The sequence below is a fragment of the Pseudorca crassidens genome, chromosome 15 (assembly GCF_039906515.1).
Source record: "Pseudorca crassidens isolate mPseCra1 chromosome 15, mPseCra1.hap1, whole genome shotgun sequence".
In the NCBI taxonomy this organism is placed as follows: domain Eukaryota; kingdom Metazoa; phylum Chordata; class Mammalia; order Artiodactyla; family Delphinidae; genus Pseudorca; species Pseudorca crassidens.
The window spans coordinates 37866854-37884698 of record NC_090310.1 but is presented as its reverse complement, the minus strand read 5'-3'; the positions used below and the strand labels follow the sequence as shown (position 1 = coordinate 37884698).

Genomic DNA, 17845 nt, shown 5'->3' with positions numbered 1-17845 from the left:
GAGAAGGGGGCCGTGTGCGAGCCCAACAGCTTCACCCACAGAGCAACGTGGCAAACTGGGGCCCACATGGCCTCCCGGGAAGAAAACGGGTGAGACACCCGTGTCCCAGGGGTGCAGGGGCTGGTGTACCTCTCACAGCTGGCCCTGGGGCCTGCTCCTTGAGCAGGCTCCCTCCCTCGGCCACAAGGGGTCCCATGAAGGCCCCGGAGAGTGTCTTGTGCAGGCTGCCAGGCCCCACCGTGCCCCTCAGTGAACACTTGCTTCTCCCCCCCGGCACCTGGCACCTCTGTCCCAGGCTGAACTCCTAGTGCTCCCTCCACCCTCACACAGAGCCCCTGGGTCAGGCGGGGAGTGGGGTCCCCCAACTCCAAGGACAAGCATGACACCCAGGTGGGCCTTGCCATGTGCTGAATGGAGGCGGGGGGCCCGGGGGCGGACCTGCAGAGCTGCCCTCTGACACCCCTGGCACAGGCTTGGGCCGGGCTCTTCCTTCCTTGTTTGGAGGTTTCTAGCATCTCTCTCCCTCCAATGCTGATGGGGGCTCCTGCCCGTCCCCTAGCAGGTCCCAGGACAACCTCAGACCCAGGACGGCCTCCCTGAGAAAAGATGCTGGCAGGAGGGAGGATGCTCTGGGGCCCCTCCTCCTGGGGCTTCATCCCCTGATGACCCCAGAGCCCTGAGAACAGACCAGTAAGTAACTTCTGGGATGCGAGCGGCTGGTGGCCCTCAGGATGCGTGAGTCACTGCGGACTCCACCCGTCCGTTCTCAAGGAGCCCCTGGGCGAGCAGCGTGGAAGCAGGGTGCCAGCCACTCCCGACAGCCTTTCCGTGGGCAGCTTTACCCCATGTGAGTCCTGGGGTCTGTGCATCCAACCGAAAGTCCATGTGGACACCCGCCTAGTCCCCGCCAGAGCTGTGAGCGCTTCCTGCTGTCTGGTAGCGTCTGCACCCTGTCAAGTGAGGGGCAGATGGGCTCCGAGCGGCCCGACGCTTGGGAAAGACTTGTCCTCTGAGGAGCTCCCAGAGCGAGCCAGAGGACCCTCCTCTTGGGCTGCTCTGTGGAGACCCTGGTGGGACGGAGCAGTGGTTGACTACTCCCAGCTTCACGTCCCACCAAGCGGCACACACGCTGTGTCCAAACCTCCCGTGTGTCTCTGCTCTAAGACAACACTGCTGCTGGTCCGCGTGAAGGAGCAGGGGAGGCCTTGACAAGGCCAAAGACCTGGACCGCGGAGAACAGGAAGGGCCCCTGGGGTGGCACACGATGGATGAGGGGGTCCTTGGAGGACTCGGTCATCCTGACTCAAGGTCTGCTCCCAGGCCGGCCACCCTCCCCCTCCCCAGCCCAGCTGTCCACTCCACCCAAGCCCGAGGCTGGGGGCTGGTCCGATAGGAGCCCCAGCAGGTGGCCCGGCCTGCTCCCCGCCCAGCCTAGGAGAGAGCTGGATGGCTCAAGGGCTGTTCCCAGGACAAGCAAAGCAGGGGCTACAGTTCCTGAAACCCCCTGCTTGCTTTTCAACGGAAATTAGCCACTTAAAGACTGGCTCAGGATAAGCGATTCTAATGAGTAAGGAGGGAAATCAACGCTCTTTTAATGGAAACTTTGAGGAAAACTTCCTTTTCGAGGCGATCTACTGCACTGTGTGCACAGGAGCCCCAGCCCTAGTCCTCAGAGTGGGTGCCCTCCCACAGGGTCTTCTGAGCTGACAGACCCCCAGATGCCTCCCCACCCACAGAGTGGCTGGAGTGAGAGCAGGGGGAGCAGGGGGGCAACCCCGCTTCTGGCACAGCCGAGGGAAGAGGGAAAGTGGCAAGAACTCAGCTGACACGTTTGCTACAAGCTCTGGTGGGAAAAATCCAAAGGACATAAAATTCCTCCGGGAGCTGATGGACAGATGTTTCTTGAGAACCTTGATTCTCCAAAGACCCCCTGCCTTTTAGGACTGTAAACTTGGGGCGGGAAATTCCAGGGCCAACCAGTTTGGTTTCAGCACAGGCCCGGGCTGAACGAGTCGCAGCCCAGAGGATTTGAGCAGAGCAGATGACTATCTCTCTGAGCGCCCCTCAGCCTGACGGCTTATGCGACACAGGGCAGGGCACCCAGTGCAGGACCTGGGCCCTTGCTGCCCACACACACCCCGTCAGCAGCAGACAGGGCCCAGGCCCTCAGGCCTCGCCGGGTGCACGGCTCGTCCAGAACCCAGCCTCTTGCACCTCAAGGACGATGGCCTGTTCTGGCGGGTCTCCAAGTATGGGTGAGGGTCTCAGCTGGGAGGTGGAGGAGTCCAGGGGGCCTCCCCACCACACTGGCCCTTCTCTGCTGTGCACCTATGGGTGCGTGGCACCCATATGCTGGGGGAGTGACCGATGGCTGGGGGACGCCCAGTCCCCAAGGTGGGCGACTGGTCACCAGCGCCCTGCCTGCCCTGAGCCACCGGGTCGAGGCAGACAGCGGGGCCTGTGGGCCTGCCAGGCCGGCATCCCTGGCCTCCACTTTCAGGGAAGGTGGGGAGGGTGGGGGAGGGTCCCGGAGCAGGCCTCCAGAAGAAGGCCCCCCTGCCTTTCCTATCAGGAAACACATCCTGTTAGTGTCTGGCTGCTATTTGTTGCAGTTGGCTACGCCCTCCAGCTCACCAAAAACAGCCTCAAAAACAACCATTTCCTCTCTGCTGAGAGACAGGGGGAAAACGCAGGCGCGAGGCACACACACACTCACTCACACACGCACGCGCATCCCTGCAGCAACCCGTTTGCTTTCCAGGACCAGCTGTTGGGTGGCGGAGGCACCGGGAAGGGGCTCAGGCAGCGGAGGCCCCAGTGGCTCACTTGCGCTGCTCCCAGCGGCCCTGCTCAGAGCCCTGCTCCGCACTGGTCCTGAGAGTGAGGCCCAGGCACCCCGCGTTGCTGCCTGCCTTGCAAGTGATTTCTGTTCTCTTCGCCTCCTCCTCCTCCCAGGAAGACGGCGCGCTCACGACTCTGGACTCTCGCTGGTGCCCCTGCTTCCTCCCCGGGATGGGCAGCTCGGAAGGCTTCAGCTCAGGCCTGGCCCTGCTCCAGGTGCAGGAAGGAGGGTAAGGAGGGCCGCGAGGCGGGCGCCCCCGCACCTGTCGCATGGGCCTTCCTGACACCTCCAAGCATGAGCGGTGATGTCCTCTAGCCACCCCTGGTGACAGCAGCTGACCGACTGGGACTTTCTCCACGACAAGGGGACGGCACCGCAGTCCGCAATGACTGTCCAGAAAGTGGTGGCCACGGCCGTGCTGGTGGCCCTCGTCTCTCTCATTCTCAACAACGCGGCGGCCTTCACCCCCAACTGGGTGTACCAGACGCTGGAGGACGGGCGCAGGCGGAGCGTGGGGCTGTGGCGGTCCTGCTGGCTGGACAGGGCCAGGGGAGGGCCAAGCCTGGGGGCCAGGCCCGGGCAGGCGGACGCGCGGGACTGCGAGGCCCTGGGCTGGGGCTCCGAGGCGGCGGGCTTCCAGGAGTCGCGAGGCACCGTCAAACGTAAGTCTGCTTATTTTCCTTCCTCCTTTAAAGCGGCTGTGGATGCAGGCACATCTGCTGACGGGTGATGGGTGCTCTGCTCACAGGGGCAACCTTGGCTCTTGGGGACCCAAGCGAGCCCCAAGCTCCAAGCCCACCCTGCTCCGGCCCCTTTGGTACAGAATTCTTCCTGTGCAGGAGGGGGCTTTCTCTCTGCCGTCATGCATAGCTACAGTACGGATACATTAACCAAAGCAAGGAAAATACGTTTTTCCTGGTGGAAAATAAAGATTGTTAATGAGTAAAATAAACAAGAAGCTTAAAAACATGTGGCTGGGTTTGGACTTCATTCCACAGTTGTCAGGGTCGTTAATGCAGTGGGCAGCATAGAGGGAGACGCTCCAGGAACCGCCTGTAGGTGGGATGCCCAGGAGAGACTGGGAGACTGATGGCCTTCAGAGGGCAGAGAAGAGCCGACTCCTGCGAGCAGGGGCCTGGCTCCCTTCTGCCCAGTGGTCCTGTCTGGTTTGTCACATCCGGCACAGGGTCCATTACAGCTCTGAAAGGTGGGAACTTGACTTTGAAAGGGGGGTAGGGTTTGAGTGTACGGGAAGGAAGGTTCATAAATATGAAAACGCTTGTCACCTAATGTGTAGACACATGGCAACAGCAGCCGATGGGCAAAGGTCTCCCCAGTGACGACCCTTTAAAACTGCAGACAAGAGTCTAACATGTAGACCACATCACCTGTTCTGAATACACCACTTGTCCTTAGGAAAACGTGGCTCTGGCCAGGCCTCTGCTGGCTGCTCCAGAGGGCACGCCTCACTCAACTCAGGCGTGATGGCCCTCAGAATCCTGACCCACGAGGGAATGGGAGTGGGGGGATGTTGCCTCCACTTCACAGGCAAAGAGACTGAGGCTGCAGGAGGCGTGTGGCTCCGTTCAGGTCCCCGAGGGGATGTGAACCCGTCTTTGCACGTGGACCCCCTCGCAGCACAGCCTGGGGGTGTCTTTCATCGGGAGTGGCTGGCTTGCCAGCCCGCCCCCCCCCTTTGCAAGCAGAGAGCCACAACCTCCCTTAAAAAGGGCGGGGCTTCCCTGGTGGCACAGTGGTTGAGAGTCCGCCTGCCGATGCAGGGGACACGGGTTTGTGCCCCGGTCCGGGAAGATCCCACATGCCGCGGAGCGGCTGGGCCCATGAGCCATGGCCGCTGAGCCTGCGCGTCCGGAGCCTGTCCTCCGCAATGGGAGAGGCCACAACAGTGAGAGGCCCACGTACCGCAAAAAAACAAAACAAAACAAACAAAAAAGGGCGAAGAGCCTGAATGAATCAATGAGCTTCTGTGAGCTCTCAGATCAGGGGCCTGTGGGGGGCTGGGTAGGTCAGCTGAACTTGGGTCGCTGTGACCTGCCGGTCAGACTGGTCCCTCTGGGCTCTAGGTCTGTCCTGAGGAGCAGTGAAAGCCAGTGACTGGGGCTCTAGCGTGGGCTCCGCGCAGGCCACGCCTCTCCCACCCCACAAGTGCACTGCACGCCCCCCACCCCCCGCCACAGAGCAACCCCCCACCCCGGGGGGAGGCCCCACGTCAGCCCAGCCCCTGCCCTGGGCTCAAGGCCTCCAATGCCGCACAGGTGCCCCCTCCGGGCATCCGTCCCCCCCGCCCCCTTGTTGAGCCGCGTCGGGTCAGGTCAGGCCAGGAAGACACAGGCCGGGACGCTCTCTGCCTCCAGACCGCACAGCCACGCTGCTGCATGTTCCGAGCGCCCCGCTCACCTGCCCTCGTTTGCTGTCCCTCCCTGACCACCTGATAAGTCCCCTGAACAACTTTTAAAACATCCTCCTGCCATAACACGGCATTTGTGGCAGCTGACCTTTAATGATGCCCTGAGCATCAGAGGTTTTCCCAGAACAAGGGAAATGTCTTTGGAGCTTCTCGTGAACGAGGCTGAGACCAGGGAGAGGGGCTGGCAGATGTCTCACCAACTCCCAGGGACGGAGCACTGCTGCCCTGGGGGTTCCGGAGCTGGGGGCTTCTGGCCTGGTTTCTGGGCTGCCCCCTTCAATCAAACCAGCTCCCAGTCTCATCAGCTCTCATGCAAAACCCCAGCCCAGGCTTCGCCCCCGATGGTCCAGCCTCCAGCCAGGCTAGGGACAGGGAGAAGGAGTGGGTGGCCTCGACCATGGAATCACCTCCGTCTGTCCATCCCGAGCCCCGTGTGGGGGTACCGAGGGGGCGAGACTCGTGTTGCTTCACCCTAGAATTCCAGACATGATGCAGGTGGCCAGGGCAGCTCTCAGGGACAGCAGCCATGCTCCTGCCGGCTCTGTGCCCAGGTCCTGGCAGAGCCCGCAGAGCTGAGCCAGAGCCACTTGGCACATTGGGCCAACACCACCGTCCCCCAACGTAACAAGCTCTAGTGAGGGTGTCCCGAGCATGCTGGGTCAGGGGATGACCCTGGGTCAGGCCCTCCAGCTGCCCCCATGTCACGCCAGGTCCCGTCCTCGAGGACAAGGCCCTTCCCCACGCTGGCTCACTGGGCGTGTGCGGCGGCTGTGATTTTTTGTTACTCATCAGGTGGGGGCCTGGAGGTACCTCACAGCCCAGGACGGGGTCAGTCTTGCTTTCTGGCCCCCGTTCTCTCTGCCACTTTTCATCTCTCTAAGTTTTGTGTATTCTGTCGGGCACCTGTGTCCTTGCCCTGAAGCCAGGGGGGATGTGAATAAACACGTAATTAAATCTCCTGGGGTGACCGCTGCTGTCTCCTGGGAGGCAGCCTCACAGGGCACTGGGGTGGGAAGGGGCACAGCGACTGTCCAGCCAGCAGACACTCACGGCCACGTTCTCATGGCTCCTCAAAGCCCAGTGCTGCTGCCCAGGCCGTGCACACAGCAAGTGTGAGGACCCGTCAAACGTCCAGGCTTGGTGGGTGCTAGTGAGGACTGGTCCCCCCTGGGTGGCCGGGAAAGGGGGCATGGCCAAGGGGAGAGTCTGCCACCTCAGCCTTTACAGCCTCGGGCAACTGGGTACTAGGCAGCGGCCCAGCTCGAATGCTTGGAGGGTGGATTGCTGCCAGGGTGTGTGGCATGGGCCTGAGTGCTCAGAGCCGCTGGGGCCACCGGGAGGGCAGGGCCTCGTGGTGCCAGCACCAACACACTGCAGCGCAGACACTCCCGGCATGGCCAGCCCGTTGGTGCACGTCTTTCCTTGCCTGTGAGGCTGGGCCCCGGAACCGGAAGGACATTCCTGGGCCCAGAATGGATCCAGGTTCTGCCCTGTGTTGTGAACACCCATCACGTTTTAACAGCCCTCATCTCTGAGGCCACCTCCACTTCCAAACTCTATGACCTCTTAGAGTAGCAGGACCTTCTGTACGGGCGTTTGAAGGGTAAAAATTGTTGCAAAGAAAACAGCGTGAAAAAGGCAGGAAGAGTGTGATGAACAGCAGCCTCCATGGGAAGCCAGCTGGTGTTCCAGAGTTTGTGGCCCGAGCAACCGGAGCCCCCGTGCTGACAGAGAAGCCGCGTGTCCTCCTGCTCCCACGTGTGGTCACGGGGACGCGAGACCTCATGAGCAGCCAGGAAGGTTTCTGTAAATCTCGAGCGCTAGCAGCCCTGCCGCCCCAGCCTTGGGGGAGAGGAGGGGTCTGAGCCTGTGTGTGGGGAGCCCACTTTGTTCTCCGGCCCAGCCTCTGTCCTTTCTTTGAGTTGCTCCGGAGCTGCTGCCACACCACTGCCAGAAGCCCTGCGCTCACCAGGCTGCACCGCCCACCCCCGGCTCCTCATCTCCCTGAGTTTTAAAGGGTCAGGGTTCCCAGCGACTGCAGCTATGCTTTGTGGTAACTTTGAAGACTACAGAACCCAGAACATGAGCGCTCGGTCACCCGGCAGTGAGGTCCACGGAGCATGTGCGGCCGCGCAAGGAGCAGGCGAGAGTGTCACAGGCAGCGTCAAGCCCTGGCAGAGGCGCCGTCCGTCCATCCGTCTGCCTGGGAATGCTCCTTGGCCCTCAGTGCCAGGCTCTCCTTCCAGAAGCCCTCTGCCCCTCCACCCTCAGGGCTGCTCTGACTTCGCAGCAGCCCGAGGCTCCTGCACCACAGTCCAGAGCCAGGCCTGGGATCTGGGAAGGGTGAAACCCCTCAAGCTCCAGACAGCAGGAGGGAGGCCAGCGGGAAGCAGCAGGTCGAGACCCCTGGGCAGGAGGAGCTGATCCTCCGTGGCAGGAAGCGGCACAACGCCCCCACGAGACTCTGGACTCCACAAGCGCTAAATGTGAATGCCACCTGCCCGCAGAGCATGAATCAGACAGCGCTGCACTTGAAGCCTGGGGGGCAGGGGGCACTTTTACAGCATGGAAGGACCACAGGGAAGGGGCCTGACTTCATGGTGGATGGCTTTGCCCTCCAGCACATGGGTGGGAAAATTGACTCCCCTGATGGCCTCTTGATGACACCTCCATGGCCCCCACCTTTGCAGTCCAAGCATTGGGCTGCCCCATCCTCCTTCTGCCCTGTGTGCACAGCCTCCAAATGCCTTGCTCAGGGACCAGGGGCAGGTGGGGGCTGGGAAGGGAGTGGTGAGACTCGCTGAGACGGAGGGAGGAGTCCCGGGAGGGGCAGGCAGCCCAGTCTCGAGCGGTCTCGCCCGTGCTGACCGCCTGCTTCTCTCCCTCCGGCCCCTCACAGTGCAGTTCGACATGATGCGAGCCTGCAACCTGGTGGCCACGGCGGCACTTGCCGCAGGCCAGCTCACCTTCGTCTTGGGGCTGACGGGCCTGCCCCTGATGTCACCCGATTCCCAGTGCTGGGAGGAGGCCATGGCCGCTGCGTTCCAGCTGGCAAGTAAGTATCCTCACCCGGGTCCCGGCCAGGCTGAGCAGCCACATCCCCAGCTCCTGTCAGGGCTGGCAGGTTGGCTGTGGCTTCTAAAGTCATGGTGACCCCTGTGGGTCACGCTCCCATCCCACCCGTCACTGTGGGCAGCAGCAAAACAGAAATACACACAGGGGCGGAGCACTGAGGTGCAACCAGATGGGTTTCTGTCTGTTTGCTCAAGGCCTCCTGGCCCTTCCCATCTAAGACAAGGTGCCGAGGCTCACGGTGACCTGCTTTGCTTTCCAAAGTCTTCGGCATCTGGTGTTTTCTTTGCCCCTCTGTAGCCTGTGTGGCAGGCAGCCTGGGTTCACGCTCCTCCCATGAGGGTGCAGCAGCCTGCTGCAGGCACTTGGGCACATGGGCAGAGGGGGGCGCCCTTCTGACCCCTTGCCTGCCTCCATGGCCTTCCTGGCTAACGGTTAGCAGACGGGGAGTTCTGGGCACACATGGTTCCCAGCCGGCGACCTGCATGCTCGGTTATAAATGCAGCTTCCTGGGGCCCGGCTGGGGTGAGCAGGGCCCTCCTGTAAGAAGCACAGACAAAGCGTGGAGGACCCCGCCAAGCACACAGGGATCCACATGCAACACTAGGGCCAGAAAAGCGTGATGGGGGCAGTGTGGAGGAGAGCAGCGAGGCTTTGGCCATCAGCAAACAATCCAGAAGCCACCTCGGCCTCTGGGGGCGACTGCAGGCTGAAATGGGGCAGGGCCTGGGCACACTGTAGTCTTCACAGGGCGAGTGCAGCAGCGCCGTGGATGATGAATGGAACTGTTCCAGGAGGCTCTGCACAATGACCACGGAAGCCCCAAAGCGTCCACCCGGCACCCCAGAGAGCGGAGGGGCGTCTGTGCTGGTTTCCCTTCTCCCTCTGCCTGCCTCACTGGCCCAGGTTTAACGATCACGGGAACCTGGGAGCTCAGGTTTCCTGCTGCCTATGGGGAAGGTCAGATGGGTGGCTGATGGGACAGAGGAAGGGCCAGGACGTCACCAGCCCACCGCCTGCCTCTCCGGCTCGGTGGAGAAGGCAGTGTCCCAACCATGAGGGTGCAGTTTCAACACACGCGGCGGGAGGAACGGCAGGAAATACGAGTGAATCACTTGGGGAATAATGGATCCTGGCCCTCATCGTCCTGGAGAAACACAATTTCCAGAATGCAGCTGACAGGCTAGCAGCACTCGTGCTGGAAAGTGCCGGGTGGGACTCGGAAACAGGCCCTGTTCACAGAAGGCCAGTCACTTCCCTGTGGCCGGGCAGGACGGAGGGCGTCGCCAAGGCCTAGGAAAGAGGGCAGGCTTTGATGTCAGGAGAACAGAACTGTGTCCGGCCCTACGGCTTACCAGCCATGTGAACGGGGCAAAGCCACACCTCAGTTCACCCAACTGCAAAATGGGGTAATGCCCACCCTGCCTGGGGCAATTCTGAGAGTTAACCAGGTACATGAAGCGGGACCTCGGACCTCCACCTCCTCCCTCCTCTAGGACTGTGAGGAAAAACACGGACATTCCAATGCCACACATGTAGGAAAATCACCCACCTGCCCTCTGCTGACCTTAGGGCTGTAAATCAAGCAGTTTCCTCGCCTCACTGAAACCACCCACCTCCCTCACGTGGGATCATCTGAAATTCCATCCCTTCAAGAAGGAAGTGGAAGATTTTGCAACGTGATTGGAAAAGCTGGATTAGAAACAGATATTTTAGTGGCATTAAAGGAATAAAAGTAACAGCTCTTGATTCTGAAAGTAACTCCTCCTAGCAGGATGATCAAATCTGTCATTGCATTTCTTAAGAAACTTCTTTGAGACACTTATTCAGAATTATTAGAAAAAATATTGTGGGTTTGGTGTCAAAACTGACGTCTTACTTCCTGTAAACTCTTGTTTCAGAACAAAATATTGTTTCCAAATAACACAACAAAAAAATGGAAACAGGGGAACCCCCATTAACTAAAATCAAACTGTCTTGCATCAGTCGGTGGGGGTTGGGGGGCACTGCCAAAGGTCTGGGGGTCAGGGGCTGTCCTGGCCAAGTGGGGGCTGGGGGCACATGCTGCTTTCCTGAGTATTTCCAGGCCAGCACAGCCTCTGGAAAGGTTGGACCAGGTTCTGTCCAAAAACCGTCAGACAGGCAGAGGCCCACGGAAAAAGCCAGAAGCCCCGAGCAGCACCTGTGGCACTTCAGATGGTCCCTCTGCCTCCGCAGGCCCCCCTCCCCGTGGTGTCCGACGGTTACCCCCAGTGGGTCTGCTGTGCCCAAAAAGGAAATGCATTTGGCCCTGTTTAGACTTGTTTCATTGACAAACAGTACAGAACATAGCTCTGTGCCTTTCTTCTATCACACTGCTAATTTTAGAGTTAGGTTTTTTCCTGTGCTCTGGTCTGTTTTAAACAGTCAGGGAGAGACTGAAGGGCGCCAGGATATCCTGTCCCAGGAGGGGGAAATGCCTGCTGGTACCTGTTATGCAAGGGAACCTTGAGTCCCCAGTGCTGGGGCCAGAGGGTGGGCGGGGGGAGAGAGGTGCTCATGAAGGGGGGAAGCACACGGATTCCCCAGGAGGCCGGGACCAGCCGGAGAGCAACACCCCAGCGGGAGGAGACAGGAGGCCGGCCGCTTGCCCATTCATCCCACGGCCGTTTCTGGCCGTTTCCACAACGCTTGCGTGATGCCCAGCCCGGGTCTGTGAAAGGGCGGCCCCCGCTTCTCAGGGCTGTGGCTCCAAAGGACGCTGTCCCAGACACCAGGGAGAACCCAGGAAACGCTGCTCTTGCAGGGCAACAGCGTGACTACCAGCCGTTTCACCGGGTTTGCTCTACTGAACTCAGGCCACCGCATGCAATAGTTTGCAATTTCTTTGCAGAATTTTCCGAGTGTGATTTTAATTTACCTTAAAGTTGAAAAAAGTCCTTTCAGTCCCTTATTCCACCCCCACCCATAAACTGAACACCCTGTGAAAGCACTGTGTTCGCTGGGGTCACAGCAGCTGTCCACCAGCCCCAGCCTGGCCCACCCCCCCCAGACCCAGCAGGACGATTTCAAGAGCGGCATTTCGTGGACCTTGTGGGCTTCACATCTGCAGGCTTTCTCTCTCCACTTCTGGAAGTCCTAAGACTTTTTCGTATGATGAAAAACTTACACCCTAAGGGCCGCTTACTCCGCGCCATGAGAAGGCTGACTTTATCGTCCCAAAGGTCAGTCGGGGTGATGCACGGTGTCTGTCTTGTCAACTTGTGAGCTGGTGGAGATCATGCTGTTCTTGCAAACCTCTCATAGGAACGTACCACTTTCTGTGCTTTACTATAAAGCAGCACTTGGCTTGGGCCAGACACTTTGCTTTCCTGTCTTCTGAGCCCACTTCCCAAGCCCAGTCCTGCCCCCGCACCCTGGGGAGAGTGTCACCTTCTCCTTCCCTAGATTCTCTCCCTAAGGGGGAGGCACTTGTCCCCACCTTCTGCTGCTCACAGCTGAGCCTCGAGTGCTCTGTACATGTTCCAGGGCCTTGGCCAGCGCTGCCCTGTGGATGCTGAGGCAGGTGTGATGCTTGAGGGCTCAGGGCTCAGCCACATGGTCTTCCCACCTGTGGGCCCTGCGTGTGCTTGATGGCCACTCCAGAGGAAGGCCTGTGACCGCCAGTGGAGCCCTGGGAAGCCGGCAGGAAGGAATAGAGGAGAGGGCGCTGTGAACTACAGCGCCACAGCCGCCGGCTCACAGAAAGGGACTGTTTGCTTTGGAAACAACAAGTTCATGAGGACGGAATTGACTCCATGTGCAGAAGTCCGTGCATTTGCTAAAAACTCTCCCCTTAGATTCGTTTCTGTACAAACAGCGATGTCACTGAAAAATTCAGGAGAAAGGGGACCTGAACGTCAGGAGAATGGAGAAACTGCACTTCAGGCTGGCGGTGGCGAGAGAAACTTATCAAAGTAAAAGGCCAGTTTGATTTCAGGAGGATGTGCCCACACGGCCAGCGCAGGCAGCCGTTACCTCTCTGCGTCTCTGTGGCTTTCCGCCATTGCCGCGTGGCACACGCTTGGTCCCCACATCCCATGCATCTGCTCAGGCCACACCGCCCCCACTGGCCCAGGGCAGAGTCCACGTGTCCCTGAGCCAGCCCCACTGTGACATCCACCCACGGCCCAGCCCCTGGGCCCACTGTTCCAGTCAGTTCTTTGTATTTTCCTACTGCAGGAATAAATGTATTTTTTTTTATGTTAGGGAAGCATATCCCTTCTCTGACTGTACGTGTTCCAAGTTGAACTAAGATAAAGCAAAAGGGATTCCCTGGTTGCGCAGTGGTTGAGAGTCCGCCTGCCGATGCAGGGGACACGGGTTCGTGCCCCAGTCCGGGAAGATCCCACATGCTGCGGAGCAGCTGGGCCCGTGAGCCATAGCCGCTGAGCCTGCGCGTCTGGAGCCTGTGCTCCGCAACGGGAGAGGCCACAACAGTGAGAGGCCCGCGTACCGCAAAAAAAAAAAAAAGTCCCTCCAAGAGGCTCCGCGCTCCCCCAGCCTGTCACCCCCACCACTCTTCCTGCTGGTTTTGCAGACGTGGGTGGCTGTGCCCGGCTGTGCCCGGCTGTCTGTTCACACGTGAATTCATACTTCTTTCATCTTGTGACATAAGAAAGAGTCTTTTCCATTGTAGGCCGTACAGCTGAACATACGGAGGAAGTTAATAAGCTGAGTAAAACGGCAACAAAGCAACAGCCTGCCCCGTTTCCAAAAAAACGGACGATGTGATCTTAAGAACCATAGTAGCCCTGACGCTGGCAAGTGGGTGGGTGTTCCCCACCTGAAGGGAGCAGCGCCTCCCCCACCCTCACCCCCACAGCCCTCATCCTAAACAGGGGCGCCTGAATCAACAGGTGGGTGACTGCCCAACTGAGCGCTCAGGGGCCAGGACAGGAGGATGGGAGGCGCCCTCCCACCAGGCAGATGGAGCTCAGGATGGTGGTGCCAGGAAAGGCAGGGGGACCAGCACGCAGCGTGAGAAGACTCAAGGCCAGGCGTGTCTTGACGGCCGGGAGACGCTAAAGCGTGTCCTCTACGGCCTCCACAGGGCGACCAGCGCAGCCGTGGGAACGTGGCAACGAGAGGCACGTGGCCAGAGTCGTGACACGCTTTAGGAAGTGCTTGTTAATAGAAGACTGTAAAGTTAGTTGCACTTCTAGAATATTCTAACTGCCTTACTATGAACCTTATGTACAAAGGGCTCAGGAGACACACAAGTGACACCGAGAAGCCCATGTGCGCTGCCTCCAGCCCCGGTCAGTGGTGGCCCCCCGTTGGCTGGGCCTGTCTGAACCGAGCACAGAGCAGCTGTGTCTCCCCCGTGGCCCGTGGCCCAGCACCTCGTCTCCAAGGACGCGCATTTCAGATGCTCTGATGTGGGGTCCCGGTCATGTTTCCTGTGACCTGTGACAAGCAGGGTCTCATTCGGGCGCAGTCCTGGGAGTGGGTCGCGGGTCCCAGGGCCATGTGTGTGCCCTGCTGGCATGTCCCGTGCTTTCCTCAGTCAGGCCCTGTCCAGGTCGGGGTCTCACAATTCCCAAGTCTCCACTGGACGGCCTTGCAGTAAATTCAAGGTCTTCTGTTCTCAGTGACGCAAACCAACCCCATGTCAGATAGCTGATGGCCCTGGAGGCTGTGCGGAAGCCCAGTTCCTTCGCCTGTTCCCTTCTGATGGACGACGCTGCAGATTTGTGCTGAGGCCAGGAGGCTGGTCCATGTGGCCTGTTGCTCCTCCGACCCCACTCCCCCGAGTCATCAAACCCCTTGGCTAGGTGGCCCAGGGAGCCCCACCCTCTGCTGTGGTGACCAGGGTGAGTCAATTTCTTGGAACCCAACATGCCTGAGGAGGACAAAGGCCCTCGGGGGCCCAGCGTGGTCCAGACAGGACTCCCAGCCCCTCCTGGACTTGTCTCGTCTCCTGCCCTGGGCTCTGGCCAGGCCGAACTGCCCGCTACAGCCCCTCCACCTGCCCTGCACTGTGACATCTGCACATTTGTTCATGCTGGTCCCCCACTCCCTGTGGCCTCCTGGCTTTCCTCAGGAAACCAGATCATGTATGACCTGGCGTGGCCCCGGAGCAAAGGGCAGCAGTGATGCCCGCTGACGATTCTAATAGCTGTGTCATGACTTAGTGCTGGGGCACAGGCTGGAGTTTTCTAGAAACACAAGCATTCTGGAAGCATTTCTGCGCCTTCCAGAAAGTATGAATTAAACATTTAACTGCCCCGGTCGTGTCCTAAACAATGGTGATGGTGACTAATCCCTGTGCTAATTCTCTATGGTACTTTGTGGAGCTTTTTATACATGGAAAGCTTCTCGATACTTCCTTTCTGTTAAAAATAACTAATTCTGTTTGTCATGCACACTGGCAAAAAGAAACTTCTGGCATTCCTCTCTCCCAGCTAGGAGTACATACATCCTCTGCCCACGATTTTGTGCCACCCAAGTTTTGCGTTAGTGAGGGAAGGAGTTAGGACCTGTGTTTTGTGTAATGCAAATGAAAGTACTTTATGTGTTCCCTTGTTTTCACTATGTCTTTGGGCATTTTTTGCCAGCCAGGGAGCTTGTTGTGCCTTCTTTCAACAAGACTCAGAAGGACAGGGTGGGATGGGGCGATGGGAGTGAGGCCTCTGCCTCATCCCAGCCATCAGGGGTTCCAGCCCAGATTCAGACCTGAACTCTTTCAAACATCAGTGCCCTGTTAGCCTAGCTGACAGATCTTGGGTGCGAAATCCTGGTTTTCCTATTGTAAGAACTAATAAAATCAAGTCTTTGGAGCTCCTTAAAGATACAACTATGGAAATGACGATGTGACGGTATTAACAGCTGACCGAGAGGGGACATGGCCGACTTAACTGAGTCCACACAGGACGCTGTGCACAGTCCTGGACCCCCCCGTGTCACCTGGAGAGAGGAGGGGACGGAGGGAGACCCGCAGGGGACCGGGTGGGTGAGGGGGACATTCTAGAACCAGCCGAGTCTATTCAGCCACAGTTCAGCTCCCCCCCCACTCCCCCCACCCCGAATGTGCAGGCCCTCCGCCGTCTCAGGTTTTGAAAGAAAATATTTCCTCTGGAAGCAAACACTAAGAATAAGAAGACTCTTAAAAACAGGAATTCAAACTAAGTTAAATACAAATCTGAGTTGTTTCCAGGTAAGACTTAGAAAATATCTGCGTTTGCTTTCACTTTGAATGAATTAGGCGTTGATAAGCCAGAGCGGACCTTCCACGGAGTTACCGCTGGACTGTTCGGGGTGGGGAAGTGGGTGTCAGTGTCACCTCCATGGGGAGGGCGGCCAAGGAAGTGGCCTGACACCTGCCAGGTCACAGGAAGCACGTGAGCCCCTATGACCATCCAGGGTCAGGATTGAGCAGACAGCCCCCGCAACAGCCACCAGACCCAAAAGTCCCATAAAATTCAGCTTGACCCCAAGGCATCAGCACCGAATGGAGCTGGGCTCTCAGCCCCAGGAGGACAGGGTTGGGTGGGAGGAGAAGCGGGAGCGGCCCCACGGCTGGACCCGCGGCCTCCCCCGCTCCCTGTCTCACCCTGTCCTTCGTCCGCAGGTTTTGTTCTGGTCATCGGGCTGGTGACGTTCTACAGAATCGGCCCGTACACCAACCTGTCCTGGTCTTGCTACCTGAACATCGGGGCCTGCCTGCTGGCCACCCTGGCTGCGGCCATGCTCATCTGGAACGTCCTGCACAGGAGGGAGGACTGCATGGCCCCCCGCGTCATCGTCATCAGCCGCTCCCTGACTGCACGCTTCCGCCGCGGGCTGGACAATGACTACGTGGAGTCGCCGTGCTGAGGGCGGCGGGAGGCCGCTCGGGGCTCCGTCCACCGCAGGGACCATCTGAGAAGCAGGGCGCTGCCTGCGCGGCTTCCCATGAGAGCACATGTATGACACGCATTCACTACGTTATACACGAACACAGGGCGTGACCACATACTGGCTGCGTCCCACCCCCACCCCCCCAACCCCGCCACGGCCCACTTCACGCTCGCGCACGTCCTGTCCTGGAGACCAGCTCCGGAGAGGCACGTCCGGGATGGCAGCCACCTCGCTCTCTGCCCTGGCCCAGGAGTAATTTATTCTGTATCTGCCAAGAGGGGCATCCTGGGTCATATTTACTTTGATAAAGCAGAACACAGGGAATAGTTCTGAACTGTCCGTGATCTTCCTCCAGGGACTCAGAATTTACAGTCAGATGGTTACGGCTTTACAACAGGACTGTGTTAGTGATGTCCATTTACTCCTGATTATCTTCCTAAGTTAAAATAAAACACAAACCTCTTACCACGGTTTAAAACTTGTGTTTATCCATTACACTGCCACGTGGTGAAGGAATATAGCTTATTCTTCTGTAGCTTTGTGGGTCAGCAGTCAGAGGAAGGGTTGACACATTTTACAGGCCAGGGGGCAGAGCGCTGGGGACCACTCATGGCTCACTCATGTTTCCGTTCAGAAGTCCCCGTTTCTACAGACCCTAAGCACTGGCCGGACAGCGGCAGGTCCACAGTTGGCACAGTATGAAGGAAAAAGTCTATTGGCTTAAAAAATTTCAGAGATTGATTCACTTTTTTCCCTAGAAAAGTCTTCAGTGCATCCAGCCAAACTTGGTGGGCTACAGAAGACCTTCCCAGCACCAGCCTGGTGCCAGCAGCCCTGGACCTGACTCCGTAGCAGGGACTAAGCCCCAGGCTGAACACAAGCACCTAAGAGCTGCCTCAGGGGCTCAAAACCAGCCCACGTCCCCTGGGACCGGGCTGGGTTGCCCGGCCACACCTGCAAGGACAGTCCCCCGAGAGCGCGCAGCTGCTTGTTCCCGTGCCACGAAGCGCATCTTCCAGCCCAGGAAACGAGGGACAGTGGTGGGCACTGTGCAAAGTCCGTGGTCGTGGTGTGGGGGTGGTCACTGTCTGGCTGCTGCCCCCACGCTAGGCCAACCCTTTAAGAAACATTTAGCTTTGCTACCCAGACAATGTGCGGTGACCAGTCTGGAATTCGAAGGCCACGCTGCCCCAGAAATTTGTCTTTAGTCAGAGCAAGAGGTAGATCCGGTTGTTGCTTTAAAAAAACATAAAGCAACAGAGAATGACTTAAAGCACGTCTGGGCTGACCACGGATAGAAGCGCAGCTCAGGGCAGAGGTACAGTCGGCACATTAGGGGACCCAAAGGGCTGCCCTTCCTCCCCTGGGCACCTCAAGCTGTACAGTCTTAGCAGTGTTACATACACGACTACGTATACTGCATGGGCCATGTGCTTACCTATGGTCTGTGATAGAGTTCCTATGAAACGGATAGTGCCTCCAGCCACTCTTCACTTCCCTGATCAAAAGCCTCTTGCCCACCTGCAGCAGGGAAAAGCCCCTCTGCTGTGGACCAAGACCAGGTCTCAGGCTGCTTCTGGGTTACAGACCCATCACTGCAGACGAGGGTTGCTGGGGTGCCCTATCTCCCGTCCTCCTCTTCC

At 58.7% G+C, this 17845-nt stretch overlaps 2 protein-coding genes across 24 annotated transcripts in view; one reads left to right on the top strand and one right to left on the bottom strand.

The window, feature by feature from the left end:
- IFT140 (intraflagellar transport 140) overlaps positions 1 to 17845 on the bottom strand; it is a 70964-nt gene that overhangs the window by 14258 nt on the left and 38861 nt on the right. The gene's annotated exons all lie outside the window — the stretch shown is intronic.
- On the top strand, positions 2664 to 16680 carry TMEM204 (transmembrane protein 204). The gene is made up of 3 exons (XM_067707117.1): positions 2664 to 3504; positions 8170 to 8325; positions 15934 to 16680. Exons 1-3 carry the CDS (start codon positions 3228 to 3230, stop codon positions 16176 to 16178), a joined length of 678 nt encoding a protein of 225 aa, XP_067563218.1. The 5' UTR covers positions 2664 to 3227; the 3' UTR covers positions 16179 to 16680.